This window comes from Hemitrygon akajei, chromosome 25, assembly GCF_048418815.1.
Source record: "Hemitrygon akajei chromosome 25, sHemAka1.3, whole genome shotgun sequence".
Lineage (NCBI taxonomy): Eukaryota > Metazoa > Chordata > Chondrichthyes > Myliobatiformes > Dasyatidae > Hemitrygon > Hemitrygon akajei.
Genome location: NC_133148.1, coordinates 2300589 through 2328568, shown reverse-complemented (window position 1 = coordinate 2328568; position 27980 = coordinate 2300589). Strand labels below are relative to the sequence as shown.

Sequence of the window (27980 nt, the reverse complement as noted above, 5' to 3'; positions counted from 1 at the left end):
ACACACAAGCAAGTCTAAACATTTAGGTCTTTGGGTGCAGTTGAGATGAGGAGACATCCCCCATCCCCATACCCTGAGGCTAGTGCCATCCCTTTTTCCATGTTCATGGGAGGTGAGTGAGGTGACTTGTGTATAATGGATTTGCCAGCTGGGTGTCACAGGTCAGGGAGAGGGGATGCAGCAAGTGCGAGGGTTTCAATCTGACAGAAGGCCGTCATGTGCCCCAGACTTTGGAGAGGAGACAGGGTCCAAGAAAGACTAAATGGAGGAGGAGGATGTTTTGACGGGGTAGTGAGGTGGTAGTGGAGAGGGAATAGAGAACTACCAGCTACTATGGGTTGAAATTGCCATAAACAATAAATCCCAACTCCCCTAATAACCTCTGCAGGGAAGACAACCCCTTCATACCAAGTGCATGCTGTCCATCAAGTACCTGTCGATACACTCATGCCATTTATCAGCACAAGATATGTGTTAATAAGGCCTTAAGATGTAGCAGATTTAGGCCCATAACAGCCCACAAGGTTGTTATGTTTGAAGATGGCTCATTCATTCTTTCCCTTCATGCCCATTCTGTCTTCACATAACACTTGAATCCCTTACTAATCCAGTACCTGTGAACTTTTTTAATTATACCCAATGACTTGACCTCCACAGTCTTCTGTGTCAGTGAATTGCAGAGATTCACCACCCTCTGGTTAAATTCCTCCTCATCTCTGTTTTAAAGGGATGTCCTTGTATTCTGAGGCTGTGCCCTCTAGAAGTCCACTCTATCCTTGTTGCTCTCCCTATAACAAGGAGAACAGCTATTGCTGCTTGATGGCAGACTGTCTAGGTGGAAGGATGATTTGCCCACCTGCATATGGATTTGATCAAGCTTTGTGCGTGGCAAGCTCTTGCAGTTCACTTGCCCAGAGTCCTTCACATTATGTGTAGATGATGTCTCAACAGGATGGATGTGGAGAGGATGTTTCCATCTGCAGGAGAATGGATCTCTATTTAAACATTGCAGGAAACTAGTGGAAGCTCTCTCTCTCTCTCTTCCCCCCCCCCCCCCCCCCCCCCCCCCCCCACACACACACACAAACACAGTAGTAGTGGGTCTTGGGAACATGCTTCCTCAGTGGGCAGGGAGGAGCAGGGTCTTTGAAAGTCTTCAAGCAGAGGGAGGTGTATTCTCTAGGGGCAAATCGGAGCTGAGGTTAGTCAAATCGGTGGTGATCTTAACAAGGAACTGAATTGGAGGAAAATCTTCCTGTCCTCAATTCAAAGGTTATCAAAGGAAGCAAGAGAGGGGTAGTCAGAGGCTGAGAGGGTCGGTGAAGAGACTGCAGGTATCACACTGGCTCAGTTACTGGCTAGGCAACATCCATGAGGGGTGATTCGTCCAAAGAACTGTTGCTGACACAAGGCCCTCTCCATTTCCTGCTCTTCGCTGTTCTAGTTCCAAGTAAGCAAGGCATTCTGTTATCAATCCTCTTGACTCCTCAACCTCACACCCTCACCACTTACGGCACCTTACCATTGGCATCCTTGACTTACACCTTTGATTTAGTTCCAATGTTGCATTTATTCTGTTCCCTTCCTCCTCCACCTCATCATCTTATCAGTTTCTGCACTTCTGATCTCCCATTTGTTTATTATATGATTGACATAGTTGAGGTATAAAACAAATATAATAGAGAGGCTCCCACTATGACCCCTTTAAATACTGCTACACCTCTCTGTTACATATTCCTACCTTTCCTAATGCCCCTCCTCTCGTCCTAATTCTGTCCAGCTGATGTGAGTTTTGTTGGGGGGGAGGGTAGAGCTTATGTGGAAGTGGAAGAACTTGCCTGAGCATTGCCTACACATGACCGGTTGCCCACCCTTTGCTTGGCTGTAGGGATCCATGCGATCCTCTTTGCAGATTGAGATGCAGGGAGGACAAAATATTAAATAGCCCATTGCAAAGCCTTATCCCTCATGTACAGCCACACTTGAATTTCCTCTGTATCAAATACACTTATACTTGACATGTGAGCCTACAGTGATGGGAAAGAGATGGAGAGGATGGTGTGTTTTGCAGGAAATAACTGCTGTAGGAAGGGCATGTTAAAGCTGTACCTTGTGCAGATGACAGATTCACCAACATGAGAAAATCAGAAGATACTGGAAATCAGAGCAGCACACAAAATGCTGGCCAGGCAGCATCTGTGGAAAAGAGTAAACAGTCAACGTTTCAGGCTGAGACCCTTCACCAGGACTGTTTACCCTTTTCTGTAGATGCTGCCTGGCTTGCTGAGTTCTTTCCAAGTTAATTCCTGGGATGAAAGGTTGTCCTGCCAAGAGAGGCTGGATCTGTATTTGGAGTTTAGAAGACTGAGGTGACCTTACTTGAGGCGACAGTGGTGTTGAGGTTATATGCCCGAACAAGGGAACAAAGATGCAAGATGAGAGGTGGACATTTCAAAGTAATAAACACTTTTCAGAGGGTGGTGGAAAGGGTGGAGGAGGCCAGATCGTCAGATATATTTAAGAAGATGATAGATAAACAGATGAAAGACTGCGGGCAGTGTGGAACTGGTACATAAGAGGAGTTGAAGTCAGCATGGATCAGCCATGATTGTCCTGAATGATAGTGCAGGTTTGAGGGGCCAGGTGGCCTGCTTTCACATGTTGTGAACATGTTTATATTGCCTTTGGAGAGGTGTGTGCCTCAAGCCTCCCCTCCCCCAAAATCAGCTAGTGTACTTGATGTATTTGAGGGAGGTGCATTGGGCAGTACATCGTTTCCCGCTGTTGGTGGGGGAGAACAAAAAGATGTAAGAATTAGCATTTGTCGGCCATCTGGCCTGTCGAGTCTGCTGTGCTATGCAACAAGATCATGGCTGGTCTGGCCGTGAACTCGGGTCCACTTATCTGCATTTTCCCTATGACCCTAATTCCTCTTTGTAGACATCTATCTTAACTGTTTTTAGAATTAATGAGGTAGCTTCTGCTGCCTCCCTGGGCAGAGAATTCCACACATTCGCTACTCTACAAGAAAAGCAATTTCTCCTTACCTCTATCCTAAATCTGTCTCCCTGAATCTTGAGGCTCGTTCCAGACTCTCCCACCAGTGGGAAAAACTTCCCTGCCTCTATATCTATCTTTGTCATAATTTTGTTTCACTAAGATCCCCTCTCATTCTTCTGAATTCCATCACAGAATGAGAGAGAATCTAATAGAAACTTATGAAATGGAATGAACCCTATGGTCTGCAAAGCAGCGGGTCCTAGCGGATGGTGAACGGGACCATATGACCTGTGGGACAGGTTGGAGCTGCAGAACTCCTGTGGCACTGGCAGCTGTGACCTGTGGTAGGGGCTGTACTTCCTGTCTGTTACTTAAAAGCTCCAGCAGAGCACCTGCCATTGGAAAAACAACCCCTTCCCTATCCTGCACAATCAAAAAAGAGCTTGCATTTTGCCAGCTCCCAGCAGCCCAGGGTTGCCACCATTCGTGCTAATGTCGCTGAGGAGCTGCCCCTCTCCCCAGCCAGTAGGAGCTTTTGCCCAATGGTAGCTCTTGGCTTGCTCAGTGACCATAGTTGCCTTGCGCCATGAGCTTATTGCGATACTGAGCCACAACCCCAGGCTCATGAGTTGAGCCCAGTCCTTCATTATCCTTTTCTGATGACGTGCGCAAGCGTCAGCTGTATTTGACTACACAACCTGGGGATGTCTCCGAGGGCCTGTGTTAAATGGAAAGCTGTGGGGGGGGGGGGGGTGGACACTTTTGGCACAGTTGGGAGGGAGGTCAGCTCCTTTGTGTCTGTGCCAACTTGCTACCAGAGCAACCCTTCCAGTTTCCACCCCACAGTGGAACTTTCACCTCAGGGCCTCGAGGTGAAGGTTTCCTTCATCATACATTAATCCAGTTTCCTTCTGCCTACTGTCAAACCTGCACACCATGGGAAACTAGATCCCAGCATGCAGCTCTCTAGGGTGTCTATTATTCTTTATCTCACCCAAGTGTGCAGTAACACCTATGATTCTGAGTGCATTTCAGGACCTCCTTAGCTACTGTGGCTGCAGTTCTGTTTCAGGCTTCAAATTAATGGGCAACAGTGATCGAGCACAGCTTCACATCTCCAGAGACCCTGGTGCAATCTTGACCTCTTGCTAGTATGTGGAGCTTGCACACCCTTCTCCCTTTGTGTGTGGACAGTCTGGGGAGTTGATGGGAATGGGAGTGGGGCAAACGAGTTCTTGCTGATGGGCCTGTTCCCTTGTCACTACTCAATCCGGCACTCAGCCTGTGGCCCAATTTTCCCAAGGAGTGCTGAGGCCAAACTTAACTGTCAGGGGTGTTGCTTCCCCCAAAAGGAGTTCTCACTTGCTGCTACTGGAAAGACAACTTGGGTTTCCCTTGTGGTACAACATGGAAGACCCTTCAGCCCATCGAGTCCATGCTGACCATCAACCACACATTATTCCCATTTTGTACACTCAACAACTCCTCCCAGATTCTACCCCTCGCCCACATGCTGGAGGCAATTCACAACAGTCTGGTGTCTCACAGATATGGTGGGCCAGTTGGTCCGTGGGGTGGGAAGCCTACAAAGTGTCAGGAAGGGTGTTGGAACTCCACACTGGCCATTGCAGTGGTGAACTTAGCAGAATTGAACTTGGATTGCCAGAGCTGTGAGGCAGTGGCTCTAAACACTTGACTGACCATTTCTGATCACCACCACCTTAAAAAGTTTGAAAAAGTTTCTTAGCAAGATTCATTATAGAACTGAGTGTGAAGTAGTTTCCTTGAGAGAGAGAGAGAGAGAGGTGAACACTGAGAGGGAGCCTGAAGTGCCCTTAGAATTACCCAGGAACAGAGGATCATGCAGCATAGGCCCTTCAGCGCAGAGTCACAATTCTATTCCTTGTCCATACGGATCACAATTCAAACACTAATTATTAACATACTGACCCTTCATGTGTTTATGTGGAAAGAAGCTGCAGCACCCGGGGAAATCCGTTTGTTTCTAAGATTAACATCCAGTGTTAGGGTAAACATGCAGGTTTAGTACCTCTGGTCCTGAGGGTGAAGAACTATAGAAAAATGTTAGCTGTGGATAGATGAGGCAGGGTTGGAGACATCTTGCATGTTGAAAAGGTGATGGTGATAGCCCATTACATTGAATGTCCAAGGTCCAAGCTGCAGATCACGTGGCTGGTATTCCTGGCAAAGACTCATTCCCTTTGCAAAAGATCTTGCTGCGTGTATGTGTTGGCTACTAATTTTTTAACCGTGACTGGGCTTCAGGCGTAACCCAGTGACTGAAAGGTTTAACAAATCTCTTCCTTAGGATAGAGGGAGGCCATTCAGCCAGTTGAATTAATGCTGACTCAGAGTAGTCGCATTCTTTCTCCCACCCTCCCTCTGCTTTTGTTACCCCATATCCTGTTCTCTTATGCTCACTAACTCCTCTCCCCCAGCCCCTGGACACACATGCAGACACATTCTCCTTGCACCTGTTTGGTTTAGTGTAAGTGATGTTCATTGCACATGCCTGGGAAAAGGACCTGTTTCCATTGCTGTATCTCTCAATGGCTCTAACCTACCCACCTTTGTGCTGTGAGAGGAAACCTGAGCACCCAGGAGACCTGTCACAGGGAGAGCATGCGGATTCCGCATGTTTGGATCAAACCAAGGTCATACCGGCACTCTGGAAAAGCAACTGTACTGGCTGTGATCAGTACAGTAAGCCACCTGCTTACAGAGTGTGTTGCTGTACGGGCTTGCCCAGGCTTAGAATCTCTTTCCAGTTCCAGCACATTTGGAGTTCTGCCTGTAATTTGGGCTGCCACCCCACAGGGATTGCCTGGAATGCAGGGCTGTAGTTACACAGGAAGATTGACAGAATGCAAGAGGCTGAGGGATGGCCTAATAGAGGTTCATAAAATCATGAGAATCATAGATGAGATGAGTAGATTTTCATCTTGAGGGCCACAAACCGGAGAAAATCTGCTGGAAATCCAAAGCAACACACAATGCTGGAGGAACTCAGCAGGCCAGGCAGCATCTTTGGAAATCTCTTTATGAATATCTCGGCCCAAAACGTCAACTGATTACTCTTTTCCATAGATGCTGCCTGGCCTGCTGAGTTCCTCCAGCATTTTGTGTGTGTGTTTCCTTTCTTCCTGCGGTACAGACGTCTAGAGCCAGAGGGCACAGGTTGTATACATGAGGATGGAAAATTCAAAGGAGACCTGAGTGGTAAGTTCTCCCACAGGAACTGGCTATCTGGAATGAATTGCCAGAGGATGTGGGTACAATTACAGTTGCGTTCTTCCACGTGGTCTGGTTATTTGGAATGAACTGCTGGAGGAAGTGTACAATACTATGTTTAAAAGGCTTTTGGATGGGAAAAGCTTAGAAGGATATGCAGGCATATGGGATTGGTGTAGACTGATACTGCAGTTGGTAAGGACGAGTCAGGCGGAAGGGACTGTTTCTGTGCAGTTTGTGATTTGCAGTGATGAGGTGCACAGGTGGGGTTGGATGGGGACACTATCCATCTGCAGACTGACTTTGATCCTCAGCTGGGTTAGACTCCAGAGTTCAAATTTGAGCAGAGACACTGCCATTCTAATGGTGCACAGTCTGTATATTGCTCTTCTCCCAATCATTCCCAGGGTATGCAAGGAGACACATAGCCTGGGGAGGGAATTGAAGGGTGTGTGGCTGATGCAAGAAAGAGCTGTTGAGGAATCGGTGTTAAAGGGAACCCTATTCTACTGGTTCCTGGGTAAGTGCTCTGAAAGGGTGGATAGGAGGTTATCTCCCCTCTACCCTCAAGGCAAAGGGTACATTTCCCTCCACAGATGCTGTCTGGGCCACTGTGATCCTCTAGCAGTTCATTTCTATCCATATTCCAGTCTCTGTGGCTCCATCTGCTTTGACTGGTGTTTTGCTAAGTATTGAATCATAGAATTGCTGCCTACCAGTGGCAAAGACCTGTGTCCAGTCCTGCCCTCAGTCGCTCTTTCTGTGCAGAATTTGCACGTTCACCCTGCGATTGTGCTTGGTTTCCTCCCACATCCTAACTGTGTGCAGGTCAGGGGGTTAATTGTGTTCCAGCATGGGGGAGGGGGGAAGGTTGACGGGAATGTTGGGAAGATTAAAAAAATAAAATTTAATGTTGATGTGGTGTAAATGGGTGGCTGAGGGTGGTCTTGGTGGGCTGAAAGGACAATTTCTGTGCATCTCTCTATCTCTTTCTGTACTGACACTGGGAATAAGGAGCCATTGATCCATGAAGAGAAAATCATGTTTGACTGAAGTGCTGGAGCATTCTGGGTTGTGACGAGAAGCTGTGGGGGTGGGGACTGGAATGGTGTACAGGCCTTCCTCAGAGACAAATTCCATTCCTGAGATCTCTTCATAACCTAAACTGTTTGCAAGTCAGGAATCCAGCTGCAAAGAACACCCAGCTGGCAGAAGATGCTACAACCCTCAAATGTATCCCACTGTACACCCAAACACTTGTACAAGCTCCAGAACAACTTGTAACCTGGGGGAGGACCTGTGTCCAGTTGTGCGTTTGTAACCTGGGGGAGGACTGTATCCAGTTATATATTTGTAACCTGGGGGAGGACCCGTATCCAGTTGTGTGTTTGTAAAGTGGTGATGGACCTGTATCCAGTTATATATTTGTAACATTGGGGGGGGGGGAAGACCTGTATCTAGTTATGTGTTTGTAACTGGGGGAAGGACTTGCGTCTAGTTGTGTGTTTGTAACCTGGGGGAGGACCTGTGTTCAGTTGTGCATTTGTAACTTCGGGGGGGGGGGGGCAGGGGGGGGACTGTATCCAGTTATGTGTTTGTAACCCTAGAGGAGGACCTGTGTCCAGTTGTACTTTTGTAACCTGGGGGAGGACCTGTATCCAGGTTTTTGATATGGTCATTTGAGGTTGTGTAGGTTAAGAATTAGTTACTGGACAGGAGGCAAAGAGCAGTGTATGTTTACTTGGAGTTGACAGGTTGTACTGTTAGTGACAGGCCTGAGTCCCAGCCGTGATGAGTCTTGGAGGAATCCAAACTCCCAAGTGTCCTGACTGGGTGGGATTGTGAGTAGGGAGAAGATTGTAAAGGGGTGTGTGGACATGGACATGTCAGATGGGATATGGGGGGAGAAAATGAGGCTTGTGCAGAAGGGGTGTGTTTATTCAACGTGAGATCAGGTAACATCAGTGTTCAAAGGTGTATTTTCCATGTCTGAAGGTGTAGCAAGTGATTAAGAACGTAAATGGTGTGTTGGTTCCTCTTAAGTGAGGGTTTGAGTACAGCATTGGAAAATCTCACTACTGAGACGTGGCCCTGTTCAGACCTCACCTGGAACAGTGTGTGTGCAGTTCCTTTGCCCAAATGCAGACCTTGGGGGAAGTGATTGTCTCGGGGTGCTGCTGGGTTTGCAGTGGGGGAGAGAATGAGCAGACTTACAATGAGAATGGATATGATTGAAACTTGAGAAAAGATTCTTACCAAGGCTCAGCAAAGTGGATACAAGGAAGCTTCTTGCCTCAACTGCGGTCTGGGTCTGACGGTTGGGGGGGGGGGGGGCTGTTGAGAAATATGTTTTTCCTGAGGTGGTGAACCAGAGGAATTAATTCCAGAGATTTGATACATTTCTGGATGTTAGAGAAAGTGAGGGTAGTGGGGTAGAATGGGAAACTGAGGGACATGATCATGAATGGTGGTGAAGGGGAGGGGGGGTAACATCAGCTCACCATTTCTAATCTTTGCAAGGATTGTCAGCCGGGGCAGAGAGATGTCACCGAGTGAACAGGGTGGGGTTACCCCTTCCCATCCCTTCCAGCTAATCCAGTGTAGCGAGGAACGATGATGCCTGAATTACCCTGTGTACTCTTTTCCTAATTTGTAAGACCCCGTTTCACTGCCCCTTCACCCCCACTTTCATTTCTGCTGTCGATCACAAAGCAAAGTTCCACAGGTCTGAAGCACGGAGAAAGTTGCAGACATTCAGCCAGGAGCAAAATGGAGACGACCTTTCAGGCTGTCAACTCTTCACCTATGCCTGGCTCTCCAGTGTGGGGCAGTCACAGACCTGAAACATTGCCTCTATCTCCCTTCCTCCACAGACACGACCCAATTACTTGTTTTCCCCATCCCAAGCCTTTTCCTTCAATGATTCCTGAAGAGCTTAGAGAATTTGGAAACTGAAGCAAAAACAATGAGCTGTTGAGGGAGCTCAGAGGGTCGGATGGGGGTAATGGACAGTCCAGAGAAAGAGTCCTGATTAGAAGCATCCATTTCCCTGAGTGGATGCTGCCCGGACAGCTGAGTTTCCTCCAGCAATTTGTTCTTTGCTCCAGGTTCCAGTGCCTGCCACCTTGTGTGTCTTCAGAAGTTGCAGTGTGGACTCGGAATGCTGTAAAGGGAGCAGGAAGGATGGTGTTCATCAGCTGGGGGGACGGAGAGGAGGTTTAAATAGCAAAGGCCCCACTTGAGCAGGATGACCTGTAAATTCTGTGCTCCTATGGCATCAAACCACTTTGAGAGCTGTTCCACATTTCAGTAAGGTCTTGAATGGATGGATAGCTCTGAAAAATAAGAAAAGGCCTCGTTGGCATTGGAGCTTTAATGCTTGCACTAGCTGGGGCATCCAGGGAAGAGTCTTAGGAAAAAAGAGTTTGGCCATTCAGGATGAAAATAGGGGGAGATACCCTTTGCCCAGAGGCGATGTGATTCTCTGGAATTCTCTCCCCAGTGGCGGGGTGGTTGCTGCACCTGGTCACTGAATTAATTTTAAGTTTGAGAGTGACATGCATCTGGTGTAGCAGTCGGAATGAAAAATGGGGCTAAACTATAAGTTGAGCCTTCGTCCTTTTGAAATGTGGAGCAGGCTCAAAGGGCTTGCTTTTGTACTTCATTGACACCCTGGTTTAAGAAAAGTCGTCTGTATCTTGCACGGTTGCCTGGACTTCCTGATCTCTTGTGTAAAAGTTTCCTGGAAGCCTGCCTCGTAGCTGTTTTGTAGTGATGGTTGCTGTTTGGACAGTGTTCATTGCTAAAGCTGAGGTGCCATTCCTCTACTCCTACACCGCTGTCCACCTGTTCCACCTCCAGCAGGATGTCCCACCTTTGTGCGGTCCTGGGGGTGCTCTGGAGTGCAGGGCCTGCGCCCATGGGCAGTGTTGCTGGGAGAGAAACGCGCATGGCTTCTTCCTCCTGCTCCAACACAGCCTGATGACCCTAGACTAAATGATTCCTACGACATTCTCTGTATGCCAGACCCCTAGGGGGCTGGTGGTGGCCTTTTCCTCCTCAGCATCCAAAATGGGCTCAGCACTCCTGCAGTGGACTGAGGTGTTCCGAAGCAGATCTTGCATGTGGAAAGGTGGTCCGGGCTACATCTTGGATCAGTGAGATCTGTAGACTTGGACGCCTTCGTCACATGAGACCAGCCAGCAGTATGACCCTGCTGCGACAACCCCACACTGCCACTGCTGGTTGGTGAGGCCACAACTGCGGCATGATGTGTTAATGTTGGCACTTGGCAGTGTGGGGGGTGGAGGAGGGAGGAAGAGACGTGTACCTGTGGTTCAACGGGGATGCGGTCTGACAGCGGTAAACGTTGAACCAGGAGGTAGGTGTGGTTGAGAGGCTAAAGGCAGGGGGGGGCCTTGCCAGTAATCAAAATGGTTAAGGTGAAGAAAGGGCAAGGGGCCAGAGACAGAGGAGCTAATGTGCTGCCCTTGGTTTTTTTCCTTCTCTCTCTCCCTCCCTTACTCGAAATGGAAATGCCAACTGCCTACCCAACCAGAGCTACGAGAGCCTCATGGCTACCAAACTGATGGCCAGCAATGTGACCAACAAGAACGACCCGCGCTCTCTGAACTCCCGGGTCTTCATCGGTAACCTTAACACCGCTGTGGTGAAGAAGACGGACGTGGAGGCCCTCTTTGCCAAGTACGGCAAGATTGTGGGCTGTTCAGTACACAAGGGCTATGCCTTTGTCCAGTATGCTAACGAGAGGACTGCTCGAACGGCTGTGGCAGCTGAAGATGGCAGGATTATCGCAGGGCAGCCACTGGGTGAGCTGGGTACCAGGGGCGTGTTGGGGGGGGTGGGGTGAGAAGGGGTGGGCTTCATGGGGTTGGAACACCTGAACCCTGCCCCCCTTTATGTTAGGACCCTGCAAGGTGCTGAGTACGAGATTCACAATCTGCAAAGGTCCATGTTTACCTTTAGGGAGGGTAGAAGATAAGATTTGTGGGAGGGGGTGTGAGCACATCCCTGAAACCACATCTCCATTGATCACACATTCTCTTCATTGCATTCTTGCTCACTCACCCACTCTCCTATTGTCGTCTCCTCACTCTCTCCCATTCTGTGTCTCTTTCATCTTCCCCCCGTCCTCTTCATCTTGCCTTCACCTTCTCTCTACTCCCTTTCTCCCTTAGGCTCTCACCTTCCTTTTTCTTCCCCTTCACTGGGGACAATTCACAGTGGCTGATTAACCCATGCATGTTTCTGGGATGGCGGAGAGAACCGGACCAGTGAAGGGGGGAGAGGTGTGGAGGCATGGCTATCAAGGGTCCTTAAAGAGGAGTTCAGAATGTTTGAATGATCAGGGTAATTGGGACAGATAATAGTGAGTGTCTGGAGCAGGTTTTGAGGGGCTGTTCACATGGTTTTTACCCCACCTGGGTCTATACCTTTCTCAAATCCTCTCCGAAATAATGCAGCAAATTCACTAGCACCATCCCAAGAGGCAGTCAGGCATGTGTAATAACTGCTGAGTTCACATTTTGGGCTGAGGCCCTCATCATTATAGGAAAGGAAGGGGGGTAGAAACCAGAACAGGAAGAGTAGGGAAATCACTGACATCATGAAATTTGTTGTTTTGTGGGAGCAGTACAGTGCAAGACATTGTAACTTAGCAATTTTAAAATGAGATATAAATAGTGGAAGAAAGGGTCCATGGACTGTTCTGAAATCTAATGGCAGAGGAGCATGAATTTGCAGGTGATAGGTGGGGTCTACGTAAGAGGGGAAAGGCAAGAGGATATGGGTGGTGATGGTTGGAAAGACAGAAGGCTGAAGAAGAGAAAGGCTTTCATTTTGTATTCACTTTACACTCGCAACTAACATTGACTTCAGTGCCCAGCACCTCCACAATAGAATTAGGGCTCTGGTCTTGGGGTGTTATCAGGTTTGTTGATCAGATAAGCTTACCGCTGCGTGTTTTGCATGTTCCACCCCTCAAAGGAAAGGTTGGGTAGACACTAGCTTCATTCCCTGGTACGAAAGAAATTGAGGGGTGACCTCAACCTTCAACCTAAACAAGATGCATAATCTAGTCTTTTTCCAGAGAAGGGGGTGCTAAAAGTGAGAGGTCATAGGTTCAAGATCAGAGGTGAGAGACATCAAGAGCAGCTTCATGCTAGGAATGAGCTGTCAGAAATTGTTAACACAGGCAGATCTGAAAACTGCCGAGGTAATTATACAAAGGGGAGAGGTTTGGAGGGATATCGGCAGATGGGATTTCATGGTCAGTGCATTTCAAGTTGGACCAGGACAACTCAGGGACTTGGGTTATATTTTCTTTGTGACTGTTTTTCTGAAATCATAACAATGTGCTATTTTGTGCTATGTACTGTGTGTGTTTTTGCACCTTGGCCCTGGAGCAATGTGATTTCATGTGGCTATATTCAAGTATGATTGAATGAAAATTAAACTTGAAACCAGGCCATGACTCTAGCTGATTCTCTGTGCCTGCTTTATGTTACAGACATCAACCTGGCTGGGGAGCCCAAACCCAACAGACCCAAGAGTGGCCAGAAGAGATCTGCTTCTGACATGTATGGGTGAGTTTGCTTGGACTGCATCTTCTGCCCCACCCTCTCCTGCCTTCACCCAGATCCCAACAACGATTGGTGAGGGGAGGGTGGGAAGCTCCCTGCTCCTGAGCAGAGGAACCCCTTCTGTGAGTGTGTGTGGGGGGTGGGGGGGGGGAGATTTGGTGGTCTCTTCACCCTGCTTCAAAGCATCCCTGCTCCATCTCACTGCGCCCCTCTGTCATTGTGCTTTTCTCCAAGAGCCTGTCGGTGTGGTGATATACAGGGAGTAGCCACTCCTATATACAATGCAGAGGCAGGTCCTTCAGTATCACTACGGGTCCCCATCCACATGTATCCCTGTTGACTGGCACTTGGTTCATAGCCTTTGGGTGTTTGTCAGGATACTTCTGTGTAGTGAGGGCCTCCACTTACCCTTCAGAGAGTGGGTTCTGTATTGGAACCTTCGCCGCCCTTTCCTCCTCCTCCACTATCACCTGGTCGGTCCCTAATCCTGCCCCCTTGTCTCAGACACCTCTCTGTCCTCGCTGGTAATGCCCCTCTCTCTATCTTCACAGGTCCACCTCTGACCTGGACTATGACTACTACAGGACCGACTTCTATGACAGGTAAGGAAACCTCCCCACACGGTGTGATCCACTGGCCTTACACCACGAAACCCCAGCCCTGACAACCCAGTCCCATAGTTTGCCCCGGTTTTCCTCCTACAAGCATGGTGGGGAGTGGGGCAGCATCATGGCGCAAGGGCTTGGATGTGGGGGTGTATGAGGGTGGTGAACAGTGGTCCCAATGTGAGGGAGTGGGGAGCAGGATGGTGACAACCCTTCCCATAACCCCCCCATGTTTAAGGGTCAGATTATAATACACAGGAGCAGAATTGGGGCATTCAGTCCATTGGGTCTGCTCCACTATTCGATCATGGCTGATTCATTTTCCCACTCAATCCCAAGGAAAGACAGGTCAAGAAACAGTAGTCTTAGGAGAGGGTTGACCCCAGGTCCAAATGTCAGGGGACGGAGAGCACTGAGGGACAACAGTGACCCCAGGCATGTGGTGATCTCAGGTTGAAGGGTGGAGAGAGCAGTGACTCAGGATAGGTTCACGAGACAGTGCTAGGGAAGAAGGATGAGACCCTCAGGGCAAGGGAGAAGTAGCCCAGAGCCAGCGAAAGGGATGGGAGAGCTATAGGTGGAGGCGTGGTCTCAAGATGAGGACTTGGAGGGATACTGGGGTTAAGGATTGGTTTGTGATGAGAGTGGAGTATATTCTGAGCTTGCTGACTGTGTGGGATGTGGAAGTAATCCTTTATTTTCTCTCTTCCTTTCCGATACCTGCCAACCTCAGTGCACCCCCAACCAGACAGTCGGAAGCATACGAGATCCCATCGCTAACCCGGTAAGAGTTGCCTAAAACCACCCTGCCTCCCTCTCCTGTGAAATATTTGCCTGTACTGTCACGAGGAGGGGTTCACCATTCCTCACCTCCAGCAAAGCCATTGGATTCAGCGGGATGGCCATGGGAAGCAATGATGGTGGGGGGGAGTGTGGGTGAATGCAAGCAACACTACCTCCTCTCCACTGATATGAACTGTATGTTTAGAGGTTGAGTTCCCTGACTGGACTGGGAGTTACTCCCAGTCCAGCAGCCCTTCTGTCCCGACCTTGAATATATCCAGTAATTCGTTTTAATCTCCTCCTGTCCCTCATGTTATTTTGAAACTGAGTCATTAGTGAGGCCAAATTTAGAGTATTGTGTGCAGTTCTGCTCACTGACATTCAGGAAAAATATTAGAACTTAAAAGAATGAGAGAAAATACATGGATGTTTCTGGGACTTGATCTGACTTCTACAGAAAGTTATAGGTTAGGGGTTTATTCCCTGAAGTGAAGGAAAATGAGGGGAGATCTTAGGTTTAAAAAGTTATGACAGGTATATAGGGTGATTCTTTTGTGCTGTAGTGCACTGTGATTCCTCTATCCCCATCTGACTCCCACCTTCCCATCCTTCAGTCCTGGTAACTTAACCTCCCTAGCTCTCAAGAGGAAAGATTCCCCATTCCTGCCACAGAAATTCCTCAGTCTCCATCTTAATCAGATGGCATCTCATCCGATGCTATTGCCCTACGGTTCTAGGATTTTCCTCGCCCCTTACCGGGGAAGCACCCTCTCAATATCTGCCCCATCAAACCATCCTTGGAGAATATGGCACCTTTAAATAAGATGACCTCTAATTCCTGTAAACTCTCATTGAGTACAGGCTCAACTTCCCAGCCCTTCTTGGAAAATGATGATTCCTCCTTCGTGGTCCCTTCAAGAGTGTTGGCCTCCCTCTTGTTCTTTAAAGCTCCAGTCTTTTCTTCCAGTAAAACCCTTGAATTGCCTCCTGTGTACCTCACAGCAACAGAGTCCTAGGTTCGAAGCCCTGTGGAGTTTGAAGATTACTGGGATGACGGTATTGTTCTGTGGGAGACAGTCTTCCACAGCCCGTCACAAATAAAAGTCTGGTACTAGGGTGAGGAGGGCTGGCAGGTTTATTATCAGTACACAACATAACTATAGGTGACAATAAAAAAAGAATGGTGAGGTAATGTTCATGAGTTCAGAATTTTGATGACGGAGGGGAAGAAGCTGTTCCTGAAATGCTGTGTTGGACTTCTCAAGACTCCTGTAATTCCTCCCCACTGGTAGTAATGAGACGAGGGCATGTCCTGGATGAGGGTCTTTAATGACTGATGCTATCTTCTCGAAGCACCGTCTTGGGAGGTGTCCTTAATGGGTGGGGAGGATTGTGTTCTTGATTGCTAGCTGTGTCTACAACCCACTGCAGTCTCTCTCGATCCAGTGATGCAACCAGTCAGAATGCTCTCCACGGTACATCTGTGGGGATTTGCTGAAAGTACGTATCAGATCTCAAACTGAACGAAGTAGAGCTGCTAGCTTGCCTTTTTGAGAGTGCATCATTGTGTTGGGAGAGGATTGGAGATGTGACCATTTCTAACTGTTGTTCCCCTCATACGCTGTAGGATGTACCCCTATCCCAGCAGGGTGCCTCCCCCATTGCCCAGGCCTGTGACCATTGCCAAGCGCCCACGGGTCACAGTCCCCGTTCCAAGGAGAGGCAAGGGGAGCTTCAACAGCAAATCCGGTCAGAAGTCTGCATCGTCGGGGAAACCAGGTACTGGCGTCAGAGGTTCTGTCATCGTGTGCGTCCTTGACCCTCGACCAGTGCTGCTCCACGGTCAGACACAAGGTGGGACTCACTCTGCATCATCCCATCACACACTCCCAGGTACAGGTCACACACAGGGTGAGGTTCACTCCACACCATCTCGTCACACACTCCCAGGTACAGGTCACACACAGGGTGAGGTTCACTCCACACCATCTCGTCTCACACTCCCAGGTACAGGTCACACACAGGGTGAGGTTCACTCCACACCATCTCGTCACACACTCCCAGGTACAGGTCACACACAGGGTGAGGTTCACTCCACACCATCTCGTCTCACACTCCCAGGTACAGGTCACACACAGGGTGAGGTTCACTCCACACCATCTTGTCTCACACTCCCAGGTACAGGTCACACACAGGGTGAAGTTCCCTCCACGCCATCTTGTCTCACATTCCCAGACACAGGGTCAGACATGGGCTGAGGTTCTCCCCGCACCGTCTCATCTCACACTATTCACGGTCCATGGGTGGGTGGAGTGTGTCGAGGGGTCGAGGTGGGGGTGGGTGGAGTGTGTCGAGGGGTGGAGATGGGTGGGGGTGTTTGTGTCTACCCCACCCATGTACTCACAGTGTTGTGTCTTCGCCCTTTTGCCCGCACCCCGCGCCGCCGACAAGTGAAAGCCAATGACCTGGCCACCATCAAAAAGGAACTGACGCTGATCAAAAGCAAGGTGGACTCGTTGCTTGACAGCCTGGAGAAGATAGAGAAGGAGCAGTCAAGCCAGTCAGGTTAGCCTCTTCTCTCCATTCCCGCTATTCGTGACTACAGCCACACACACAGGCCTAACAGGAGACTGTAATTCCATCCCACTGCCTCACTGTGAAGTTTGGGTGATCTGCCTCCACACTTGCCTTTCCCACAGGCAAGACTTGGGGGCAATATAGATAGATAGATACTTTATTCATCCCCATGGGGAAATTCAACATTTTTTCCAATGTCCCATACACTTATTGTAGCAAAACTAATTACATACAATACTTAACTCAGTAAAAATATGATATGCATCTAAAATCACCCTCTCAAAAAGCATTAATAATAGCTTTTAAAAAGTTCTTAAGTAGTTTACTTAAATACATTGAGTCCTAACCCCGGCACTTTAACATATCTTACTCCTGGCGGTTCAATTGTAAAGCCGAATGGCATTGGGGAGTATTGATCTCTTCATCCTGTCTGAGGAGCATTGCATCGATAGCAATCGATGGTGTCCCACAGCCTCCTACTGCTAGAGACCAGGGTTCCACCACTATTTGTCTGACTTTGGAGTTTGCGCACACTCTGAGACACCCTGTATTTTCCCCAGGGTCTCCAGTTCCCTCCCATGACCCAGGGACAAATAGATTGGTGGGTTAATTATTCTCTACAGTGTCTTGGTGTAGGTAAGAATCTGAGGGTGTCAGTGGGAATGTGGAAGCGGGGGGTGGGGGGTAGCAGTGTAACAGGATTGGTGTAAGGCTGGTTGCTGGCCAGTATGGATTGGATAGGCTAAAAGGACTGTTTCAGTGCAGGATCTGTCTGTCTGACAAGGTTAGAGTCATTTTGTGAGGGAGCAGGCTTTTCGACCTATTTTATCCATGCCAGCCATTCACACCAGTCCTACCTTGATACTATTTAATTCAACCCCCACCCGACATTCCCAACAATTCCTCCTAGATTTTCACCCACACACTGTGGGCTAATTGCAAACAGCTTATTGATCTGACCCACACGAAACTCAACTCCCTACTCCAGGTTGGAATTTAGAAGAATATAAGGGGGTTTGCATAGAAACATACATAATTTATGATAGTCAGGAGAGTTATTTGCACTGGTCGGTGAGACTGGAAGTAAGGGACACAGCTGGGGGAGATGAGGGTGATGGGGAAAAGGGGAATTAAGGTGGAGCTGAGACCGCAGCCAGATCAGCCGTGATCTTATTGAATGGCTGAGGAGGATTGACAGGCCAAGTATCTGAATCTGGTCATATTTATGAAAAGCACAGGGTCACAGGAAGTGTGCAGACAGGGCCAAAATGAACCACGCACCCCACCCTGGAGGTCGGGGTCGACTATCTATTTTATTTATTTAGCAATACAGCACGGAGTAGGACTTCTCGGCCCTTTAATCCATGCCGCCCCAGCAACCCCTGACAAATCCAATTAAGGCTGACCTAATCATGGGACAATTTACTATGATCATTTAGCCTACACTGTATGTCTTTGAACTGTGGGAGGAAAGCAAAGGACTGAGAAAACCCATGCATTCCACAGGGAGGATGTACAGAGACTCTGGAAATGAACTCAGTACTGCAGAATGCCCTGAGCTTTGATAGTACCATGCTAATTGCTACACTACCACGACTATGTCCTTGGGAGTCTGGCTCAATGCTCACTCCACAGTTTCTCATTCCCTCTCCCACAGTCTCATGCGAATTCGGGTGGGTTTCCATTTTCAGAAAGGTAGGTCTCCCCCATCTCCATCCTTGAGGATCTGGACCGTCGTCATCTGTGTCGTCTCCCTGTCAGCTGGGGTTGTGGCTGTCTTCCAGATTGTGAGAGGGGAGGATGTAAGTGCAAACGGGTTGACAAACTCCCAGTGAGGTTGAAAGGAGATGATGCTCCTGACCCACAGATGACTGAGCAAAGAGGGAGTGGAGTGCTCTGGGGGAGCAGTGGAGGCAGGCGTGTTGAAGGAGAGACGATGGTTTCTTTTTTCTGCACACCCTATGTGGCATTCTGCAAGGTATTGGGGCCTGCGCACCCCATGTGTTTTGCTGGTCTGGAAGCCCTCTCTTTTTCCCCCCTACTGTCTAAATTTCACTCTACCATCGTATTCCTCCCTCACCAAACCTGACAGAAGCCAAGAGTGAGAAGATGGAGGAGGGGAGTGGAGCCAAGGGCAGCAGCGAGTCGAAGAAGACGGAGAGCGAGGGCACTGGCGAGGAGGGCGATCTGGAGGATGAAGAGGAGGAGCAGGTACTGGTGAAGGAGGGGCTGGGAGAAGGGTTTGGGTTGAGAGGGGTGGGGGTGGTGTCTGCTCTGCAATGTCCTCCAGCCCACTGGGTAAGCAGATCCTTACCAGCCTGTTCCTATTGAGGAAAGTGGCTGGATTAAATACTCGTCTCACCCTGGTGTTCTGCCCCAGAGGTCAGTGCTTTTCCTACTAGTCTGAGAGCACCACAGTATAGAAACAGGCCTTCTGTGCTGACCTGGTCTGCCTAGTCCCATCTATCTGCAGCTGACGTGACCCTCTATACCTCTCACCCATGTACCTATCCAAACTTCTCTGAAATGTTACGATGAACCCACATCTATACTTCCACTGGCAGCCTTTTTCACACCTGCATCACCCTCTGAGTGAAACAGTTCGCCTTGGAGTCCTCTTACGTGTTTCACCTTTCACCCCAAAATCTATGACCTTGTCTCACCCAACGTGAGGGGAGAAAAGGCCTAACCATTTTGTATACCTTTATCAGATCTCCCTGTGGTCCAGGAAATAAGGGTGGTGATACACACTTCTGAGCATTTCTATTTCCTGCTTGGTGGGGGGAGGGAGAAGAGAGAATGTCTGCAATGGATTGAGATCTTGGCTGCTTTGCAGAGGTAGTAGAAAGTGTAGAGTCAAAGGATAGGGTGCTATATTTAAAACATGTTAGTTTCATGGATAGAAGGGGCCAGGTGGGTCCAGTTTAGATGGGTTTCATGGTCAGCCAAAGACCCTAGGTGGGCCAAAGGGTCTTTTTCATTTTTGTAAGGCTCCGTGGCAATGAGTGGAGAGAATTGGCAGGCAATGCCTTGGTGTGGCAGGAAGGGGATGGACCATCCACATAGAGGACTGTGAACGAGACGGAGGATAAGGCTGGGTGGGGGAGCAGGACCTGTGGATGGAGTTGTTGAAAGGGCAGGTCAGCTCCTCTCTCACTTGGGTCCTGGGTATGAGAGCAGGGAGTACATCCTGGAGCTGGGTCAGCAGTTAGCCTGTTGTTCAAATACAGGTGTGGTTGCCACATATGTGAGTGGAAATGGGTAGGAGAGTGATGAGGATCCAGGGCAGCTATGAGGGAATCCAGCAGGCAGCCAACCTGAGTTGGTTTATCGGACTTGGACTATAGTGTATTGGGTTGGGGAGCGGGGATTATGGAGTTTAAAGCTGAGCATCCACCAGGATGTGAGAAGCGTTGTCTGCCAGGGTTCCAGTTCTAGAGCCTCAGTAAATGACTTCCCTCTCTTTCTCCCCCTTCACTTCTAGCTGGAGGACGGCAAGGGCAGGAAGGAACGAGAGGAGGGCGAGGAGGATGGCGGGGATGATGCCAACGGCCAGGACGACCACTAGGCCACTTGCTGTGACCAACGCCTGCGTAAAATTGAAAAAAAGAAGACAACCCCCTTCCCTTTCTCTCCTTCCTTCCTTCCTCCCTCCCAACCTTCCGAAACCCTCGTTCTCCTTGTTGGGTTCTTGTTTTCTTTTCTATAAAGCTTTCTGTTGCTGAGACGACAGCCGTTTCCAAGCTGATTTTTATTGTGAATTTAAACGTAGCATCTTAACGAGGAACAAAAACGGGGCAGGGCAGGCTCTCACGGCCCAACCCATGAATTGCTTCCCCCCACCCCTCCCTCTCTGTCTCTTCCGTCCATGGGAGCTGGTTGGTTCTTGTCTGCTTGGGAGCATCCCACGCCCTTGCAGAGTCCCAGCATTCTCCCCACCCCCTCGCTCTTGTTTTTATGTATTCTGTTTGTTTGCTCCCTTGTTCAACAGTGGTGCTTGTTTCAAATGGGTTTGGGATGGCTGGGGTGGGGTGGGGGGGGGGGGAAGGTGAGGAGAGAGGAACCTGACTCGGTTAAAAGTGTGCAGAACCTTGTATCAGTGATGGTAATGGGTTCAGGGACTAATCTTACCTTCTCCATTGTGCAGGGCACCCCAGTTGTGTTTCTGGTACTGGAAAGCAGGCTGGAGACCTGTGGGACAGAGCAGAGGGTTCTTGCTGTGGGTGGTGGGGTGACCCTCCTGAGGTCCTAGACTCCCAGCCTGTGATCACTCCGAGGCTGGGTACTGCAGTGGGGGGCCTTGGGAGAGGGGCTTATCCAGGGATCACGGATCATCCCCTCAGGTAGTCAGTGAACCCCCAAGACCCCTCAGCATAGCGGCTCTGAGTGGAGCTCACTGTCTTCTGCTGTCCCTCCCTGCACACACTTCCCCTTTTCCCCCCTCACCTTCTCATCCTCCAGCATCCTCCTTGTCCTCTTCTTCACCCCATTCATCTTCCTCAGACCCCCCCCCCCCCCACATCTCCCTCCTCCTCCTCATCCTTTTATCCTACTCCCCAGTGCGGGAAAGGGGAGTGATTCCAGCCCCCATGTCCAGCATTGATCTGAAACCTCCACCTGAAGGACTCCAGTTTTTTTTTTGGGGTGGGGGGGAGATTACCTATGTGTCTTATCGTTCATAAGACCCACCGTGGTCGCACAGGTGGGCCACTATTTCCTGCCCCCCAACCTTGTGACCCCCAGCAGCTGAGGAACAGTGACATGCATTCCTGGGTGATGAGCAGCTGCCATGGGCCCTGGTGTTCTGGCTGGGCAACGGGATCCCTGTGCGTCATTTTCACTGAGTGAAGCTGCAGGATATTTCCCTCCCTTCACAACCATTCACTCTGCTCTTTCCAGTCTCTCTCTTCCGCCCCCCCCCCCCCCCCCCCACCCCCTGATCCTTCCCTGCAGCCAAGAGAGCCAAAAGCTTTGCCAGTTAGGAGTTTTTTTTAAACAGAGACTGTGCCCGTTTTTAAAGAGCAGGGAGGTGGTGGGGAATGGGTTCTGTGTTAAGGCGTGCTGGCCTTCATTAGACCAGCAGTAGAACGCAGTCTGTATGTTTTCTAGACTTTCATACTGTATCAGTACTGTTGGGTTAATTAAACATTTGAAGAATATTAAGAAAACCAAAAGTTGCCTGGCCTGTCTCTGTGTCTCTCCCTCTCACTTTCTCATGCTCAGAGTTCATAAGAGATAGTAGAATTGGCCATTTGGCCCATTGAGTGTGCTCCATGGCTGATTTATTTTCCCCCTTAGCCCCATTCTCCTGCCCTCCCTCTGTAAAGTTTGCTTTACTAATCAGAAACCTATCAACCTCTGCTTTAAATATCCCAAATGACTTGGCTTCCACAGTGGTCTGTGACAATGAATTACACAGATTCACTGCCCTCTGGCTAAAAAATCTCCTCCATGTCTGTTCTAAGACATGTCTGTTCCTTTGATCTTGTATGATCTTCACTTGAGCCATACATCCCATTGTCCATGCTATGTGTAAAGGAACTCATTTAGGGCATTTACACAGCCCAGCTCTTGATCCAGGGCCTCACAGGTTCCTACACTTGAAATGTGATGGCTTCTCTCTCCACATCCTTTGTAGGCAATGAGGTATCAAATTTCACTGCACTTTGGGTACATTTGATCCTCTACACCTTACTGCACTGCATTTTAAACATTCCTTCTAAAGGGTAGTCCTTAACTATGTTTTTAAAAACAAAGGTCCCTTGCAATCACTTCCCTTAAATCCAACAGCACAGAATCTGGTCCTTCGACCCAACTCGTCTAGGCTGGTCAAGCTGCATTCTTGAGTAAGTCCCATTTGCCTATGTGTGGCCCTTATCCCTTTAAACCAGGGGCTCCCAACCTTCTTTATGCTAAGATGGAAACCCCTCCCATCCCAACATCTTCTAAACACAGTAATCATACACACTTCCTTTCTCCAACCCATCACCTCCCTCAACTCGTATCTGGGGTGATTTAATCTCTTCTGGGGAAGAGAATTCTCAAGACCCCCCCCCCCCCCCAACAAGGAAAAAAAACTGTTCTAATTGGATGGTCTGTCTCCCAGCAGGTTCTCATACCTTTCAATAAGATCACCTCTTGTTCTCTAAATCCCAGTGAACGCAGGTCCAACCTACATGAATTTCCAGCAAAGCATGTGAAAACTGGTGTTTTTATCTGCATCTTCATGGTTCACACTTACCAACTGCTGACCTGGCCTCCAACTTGCTGGAGATGCCCCCAACCAACCTTGTCAACAAAGTTCAAAAGTAAATTTATTGTCTAAGTACATTATGTCACCATATACAACCTGAGATTCATTTTCTTGCAGGCATTTGAAATATAAGAAACTTAAATGAAAGAAAACTTAAGGAAGTTTAAGAAATGAAACTTAAATTGCTCCCAACAGGATTAATGATCAATGTGGTAAAGATAACAAATTGCAAATATGAAAATACAATAATAAATATCAAGAACATGAGATGAAGAGTTATTGAAAGCAAGTGCATCAGTTGTGAGAACAGCTCAGTGCTGGGGCGAGAGAACTAATGCCCTTGAGTTCAAGAGCCTAATGGGTAATAACTTCCTGATTCTGGTGGTATGTGTCCTGAGGAGAACATAGGCTGGATGGTGAAAGTCTTTGATCATGGATGCTGCTTTCCTGTGACAGTGTGCTCGATGGTGGTGGCAGTCCCGTACCTGTAAGTGTCGATATGTGCATTATGTTCCTCTCACCAGCAGGCGGCACGTTATTTGCATGGTAGACCTGAGGGGGTGCTGTTAGTACACTTTCAGAGTGCACCTCCCACCCTAGGGGTGGGGGGGGGGCGCGACACCTTTGCTGCACTTGCAGTGTGTGCCTTCAAGTGGGCAGCAGCACTGCGATCGGGTCCTTCCAACAGTCAGAAGCATGGCTGGAGTCCTCCCACAAGGCAATAGTGCTGTAGGGGCCATGCAGTGTGATCCTCCCACCAGGGGTGGAGCTGCTGCTCCCGTATCTGGATCCTCATTACACAGGACTGCTTATAGTGCCTTTCTCCATGGTTCTTCCACCCCCACGGGGGGAGGGGGAGTCCAAGCATCAGCAGATGAGACATCCCATCACTTTGTCGTGCCAAAGTAAATTGATCACCTAACTCTGAGACCTGGGAGCCAACACTTTCCTCTGCAACTGGACCGACAATCAGTAAGGGCAGGGAGCGACACCTCTGCCACCATGGTGGAGCACAGCAACTTGAATCTCACCGTGGATGAGACCTAAGAGGTGATGGTGGACTTTCTGAAGGTGCAGACTGACCGCTCCTTACTGCACATACACAGCCCAGCCGTGGTGAGAGTGAGGAGCAAGCACCAAGTTTCTAGGAGTGCACATAGTGAATGGTCTCACCTGGTCCCTCAACACCACCTCTTTGGTCCAGAGAGCACAGCAGCAGCTCCACAACTTGCTCAGCAAATTGAGGTGAGCCCAAGCTCTTTCCCTGCTTTTTGGAGGAGCACCATCGAGGGTGCCCTGACCTGCTGAATCAGCATCCAGTATGGGAATTGTAAGGCATCTGACCGCAAGTCCCTACAAAGGATAGTGAGGACCGCTGAGAGGATCATCCGGTCTCCCATCCATCAGAGTAGCCCAGCCTATGCAGGGCCCTTAGCATTGCCAATGATCCCTCCCATCCATACAAGAAAATCTCTTTGACCCCCCTACCACCAGGAAGTACAGTAGCATTAAGACAAGAAGTGTTAGAATAGGAAACAGCTTTTTCCTCTGGGCTGTGAGACCTGAGTGAAGGTAGTCTCATTGTGTATGAAGCACCAGTAGCGTTACATTGTTTACTTTTTAACTTGTGACTGAATTACACATCATTATTTGTTAAGTTACTTGGTAATTTTGTTTTGTTTTGTGCATGAGTTAAATGTGCTGTGTGTGCTCCCTGATCCTAAGGACCATTTGGTGGTATACATGGCTGAATGATAACAAACTGGAACGATTACTTGTAACACTAGTGCCCCACGAAGGCTGTGCCCTCAGCCTTGTACTCTGCTCCCTCTACACGCATACCTGTGAACCAGATTGTGCTCGAACTCTGTCTACAAGCTTGTAGGTGACACCACCGTAGTAATGAAGTGTCGGACTACAGGAAGGAGACAGAGAGCTCAGTCAAATCACAAACTTGCTGGAGGAACTCAGCAGGCCAGGCAGTATTTACGGAAAAGTGTAAACAGTCGACGTTTTAGGCCGAGACCCTTCATCAGGACTGGAGAGAAAAAGGCGAGGAGTCAGAGTTGGAAGGTAGGGAAGGGGAAGCCATGGATGGACACATTGGAATGAGAAGTGGTATTAAAATGGGTGGCCACTGGGAGATCCCACTTTTTCTGGTGAATGGAGCATAGGTGCTTAGCAAAGCAGTCTCCCAATCTACGTTTGATCTCACCGATATGCAGAAGGCCACACTAGGAGCACCAAATACAGTAGATGACCCCGACAGGCTCACAGGTGAAGTGTTGCCTCACCTGGAAGGACTGTTTGGGGCCCTGAATGGTAGTGAGGGAGGAGGCGTAGGGGCAGGTGTAGCACTTGTTCCGCTTAGAAGGGTAAGTGCCAGGGCGGAGAGCTTAGTCACATGACAACATCCTTGCCCTCAATGTCAACAGAACAAAAGAGCTTGTCATTGACCTCAGTGGAGCGGAGGTTGAAGAGAGCTGAGTCCATAGACATGAACTCCCCCTGTCCTGGTCCAACTATGTTAACACCACGGCTGAGAATGGTCACCAGGGCCTCTACTTCCTAAGGAACAACCTGATGGCATGAACATTGACTTCTCTAACTTCCGTTAATGCCCCTCCTCCCCTACTTACCCCATCCCTCATATTTAGTTCCCCCCTTTTTTTCCTTTCTCTCTCTGCCCATCACTCTGCCTGTTCTCCATCTCCCTCTGGTGCTCCCCTCCCCCTTTCTTTCTCCCTAGGCCTCCCGTCCCATGATCCTTTCCCTTCCCTAGCTCTGTATCCCTTTTGCCAATCACCTTTCCAGCTCTTAGCTTCACCCCATCCCCTCCGGTCATCTCCTATCATTCGCATTTTCCCTCCCCCTCCTACTTTCAAATCTCTTACTATCTTCCCTTTCAGTTAGTCCTGACGAAGGGTCTCAGCCCGAAACGTCGACAGCGCTTCTCCCTATAGATGCTGCCTGGCCTACTGCGTTCCACCAGCATTTTGTGTGTGTCGCTTAAATAAATTTGACGTGCCCCGTCGACCCAAGCCAGTATTTTATCCATGCACCACAGAAAGCTTTCTGTGTGCGGTGCGCCACGGCTTGATAGGACAACTGCTCTGCCTGTGACCGCAAGAGAATGCAGAGAGTTGTGGATACAGCTCAGTACGTGTCGAAAACCAGCTTTCTCTCAGTAACACAGCCAGCAATATCACAGACCCCACTCACCCCGGATATTCTCTCCTCCCCCTTCTGCCAATGGGCATGAGATACAAAAGCACGTGCCACCGGGCTCAAGGACAGTCATATGACTATTATAGTCTCCATATACGATCATCTGGACTCTTAACCCCACAATCTACCTCATGATGCCCCTTGCATCTTGCTGTCTGCCTGCACTGCAATTTCTCTGCAACTGTGACACTTTAATTTACACATATATAACCTCAATTCACTGTGTATCAGACGTGTATGAACAGTATACATGACAACCTTTTCGCTGTACTTGGTGACAATAATATACCAATTCCATTTCACCACCCGACCTGCCGAGTCCTCCCAAGGCTCCACTTCCAATGTCCTGTTGCATTCAGATCAGGTGCAGGCGACGTTGACCCTGTAACATGGGTTGGGGTGAGTGGTTGGTGAACCACGCCTCTGGGAGGAGAAGCTGGACTGCCGACGCTGTGGTTCCCCTACCTGTGAATCTTGCGGTTGCGCTGCAAATGGCGTCGGTTCACGGCCTGCCGTTTCGACCTCCGACCAGGTGGCGGCGCGGTCCTCCCACCACCAGGCGCAGCATTGCTTTCCTCGTGGAGCGGACCTCCCACCGGCTGGGGTCTACGCCAAGCTCGTCCCGTTTGCCCGTGTTTGGCCAATAATCCTTCAAATCTTTGCTGTCCATATTTTTAATATTATAATTCTACCCGCTTCTACCATTTCCTCTGGTAGTTATCCCACTACTCGCTGTGTGATAAACCCCTTCCTCTCGCACCTTAACCCGTGCCCTGTAGTTGTAGAGTGACTTTAGAAAAGAAGTTGACCTTATCTCAAGACGTATTCTATTCGGTCACCCCCTCGGCCTCCATTTCCGGGAAAAAAAAACTCCCCAGCCTGTCCGATCCAGCCATACCGTCAACTTTGACTGTGAATTTTTGATGCATCCTTTCAGTTTAATCATAGCCTCCCTTCAGCCGGGCAGCCAGAATTACAGGTACACACAGTATTCCGAGTGCCGTGTTGCGGGGTGTGTCAGTGTCACGGTGAGGGGTGTGGGGTTGAGTCTGTTACAGCGAGGAGTGGGGTGCGTCAGTGTTACAGTGGGGGGGTGTTGAGTGTGTCAGTGTCACGGTGAGGGGTGTGTCAGTGTCACGGTGAGGAGTGTGGGGTTGAGTCTGTTACAGCGAGGAGTGGGGTGCGTCAGTGTTACAGTGGGGGGGGTGTTGAGTGTGTCAGTGTCACGGTGAGGGGTGTGTCAGTGTCACGGTGAGGAGTGTGGGGTTGAGTCTATTACAGCGAGGAGTGGGGTGCGTCAGTGTTACAGTGGGGGGGGTGTTGAGTGTGTCAGTGTCACGGTGAGGGGGTGTGTCAGTGTCACGGTGAGGAGTGTGGGGTTGAGTCTATTACAGCGAGGAGTGGGGTGCGTCAGTGTTACAGTGGGGGGGTGTTGAGTGTGTCAGTGTCACGGTGAGGGGTGTGTCAGTGTCACGGTGAGGAGTGTGGGGTTGAGTCTGTTACAGCGAGGAGTGGGGTGCGTCAGTGTTACAGTGGGGGGGGTGTTGAGTGTGTCAGTGTCACGGTGAGGGGTGTGTCAGTGTCACGGTGAGGAGTGTGGGGTTGAGTCTATTACAGCGAGGAGTGGGGTGCGTCAGTGTTACAGTGGGGGGGGTGTTGAGTGTGTCAGTGTCACGGTGA

At 49.4% G+C, this 27980-nt stretch overlaps 2 protein-coding genes across 7 annotated transcripts in view; both read left to right on the top strand.

Moving 5' to 3' along the window:
- Positions 1-21993, top strand: part of LOC140716325 (heterogeneous nuclear ribonucleoprotein C-like) — a 29506-nt gene extending 7513 nt beyond the window's left edge. For 3 of the 6 annotated variants that reach the window (XM_073028931.1, XM_073028929.1, XM_073028930.1), the window contains 8 exons: positions 10811-11081; positions 12782-12857; positions 13406-13456; positions 14193-14243; positions 15870-16135; positions 16694-16807; positions 18912-19030; positions 20304-21993. In XM_073028931.1, coding sequence (XP_072885032.1) covers positions 10826-11081; positions 12782-12857; positions 13406-13456; positions 14193-14243; positions 15870-16135; positions 16694-16807; positions 18912-19030; positions 20304-20387 — 1017 coding nt within the window. In that variant the 5' untranslated portion in view covers positions 10811-10825 and the 3' untranslated portion in view covers positions 20388-21993. Of the gene's footprint in view, positions 1-7859; positions 10634-10810; positions 11082-12781; positions 12858-13405; positions 13457-14192; positions 14244-15869; positions 16136-16669; positions 16808-18911; positions 19031-20303 lie in introns of those variants that run through there. The other 3 variants (XM_073028932.1, XM_073028934.1, XM_073028933.1) reach the window with 3 other exon arrangements.
- Positions 21994-27021: 5028 nt separating this feature from the next.
- The window catches only part of LOC140716323 (protein NDRG2-like), a 122323-nt gene continuing 121364 nt past the window's right edge, over positions 27022-27980 (top strand). The window contains exon 1 of the mRNA XM_073028919.1: positions 27022-27279. The gene's annotated coding sequence lies outside the window, so the exon portion shown is untranslated. The remainder of the gene's footprint in view (positions 27280-27980) is intronic.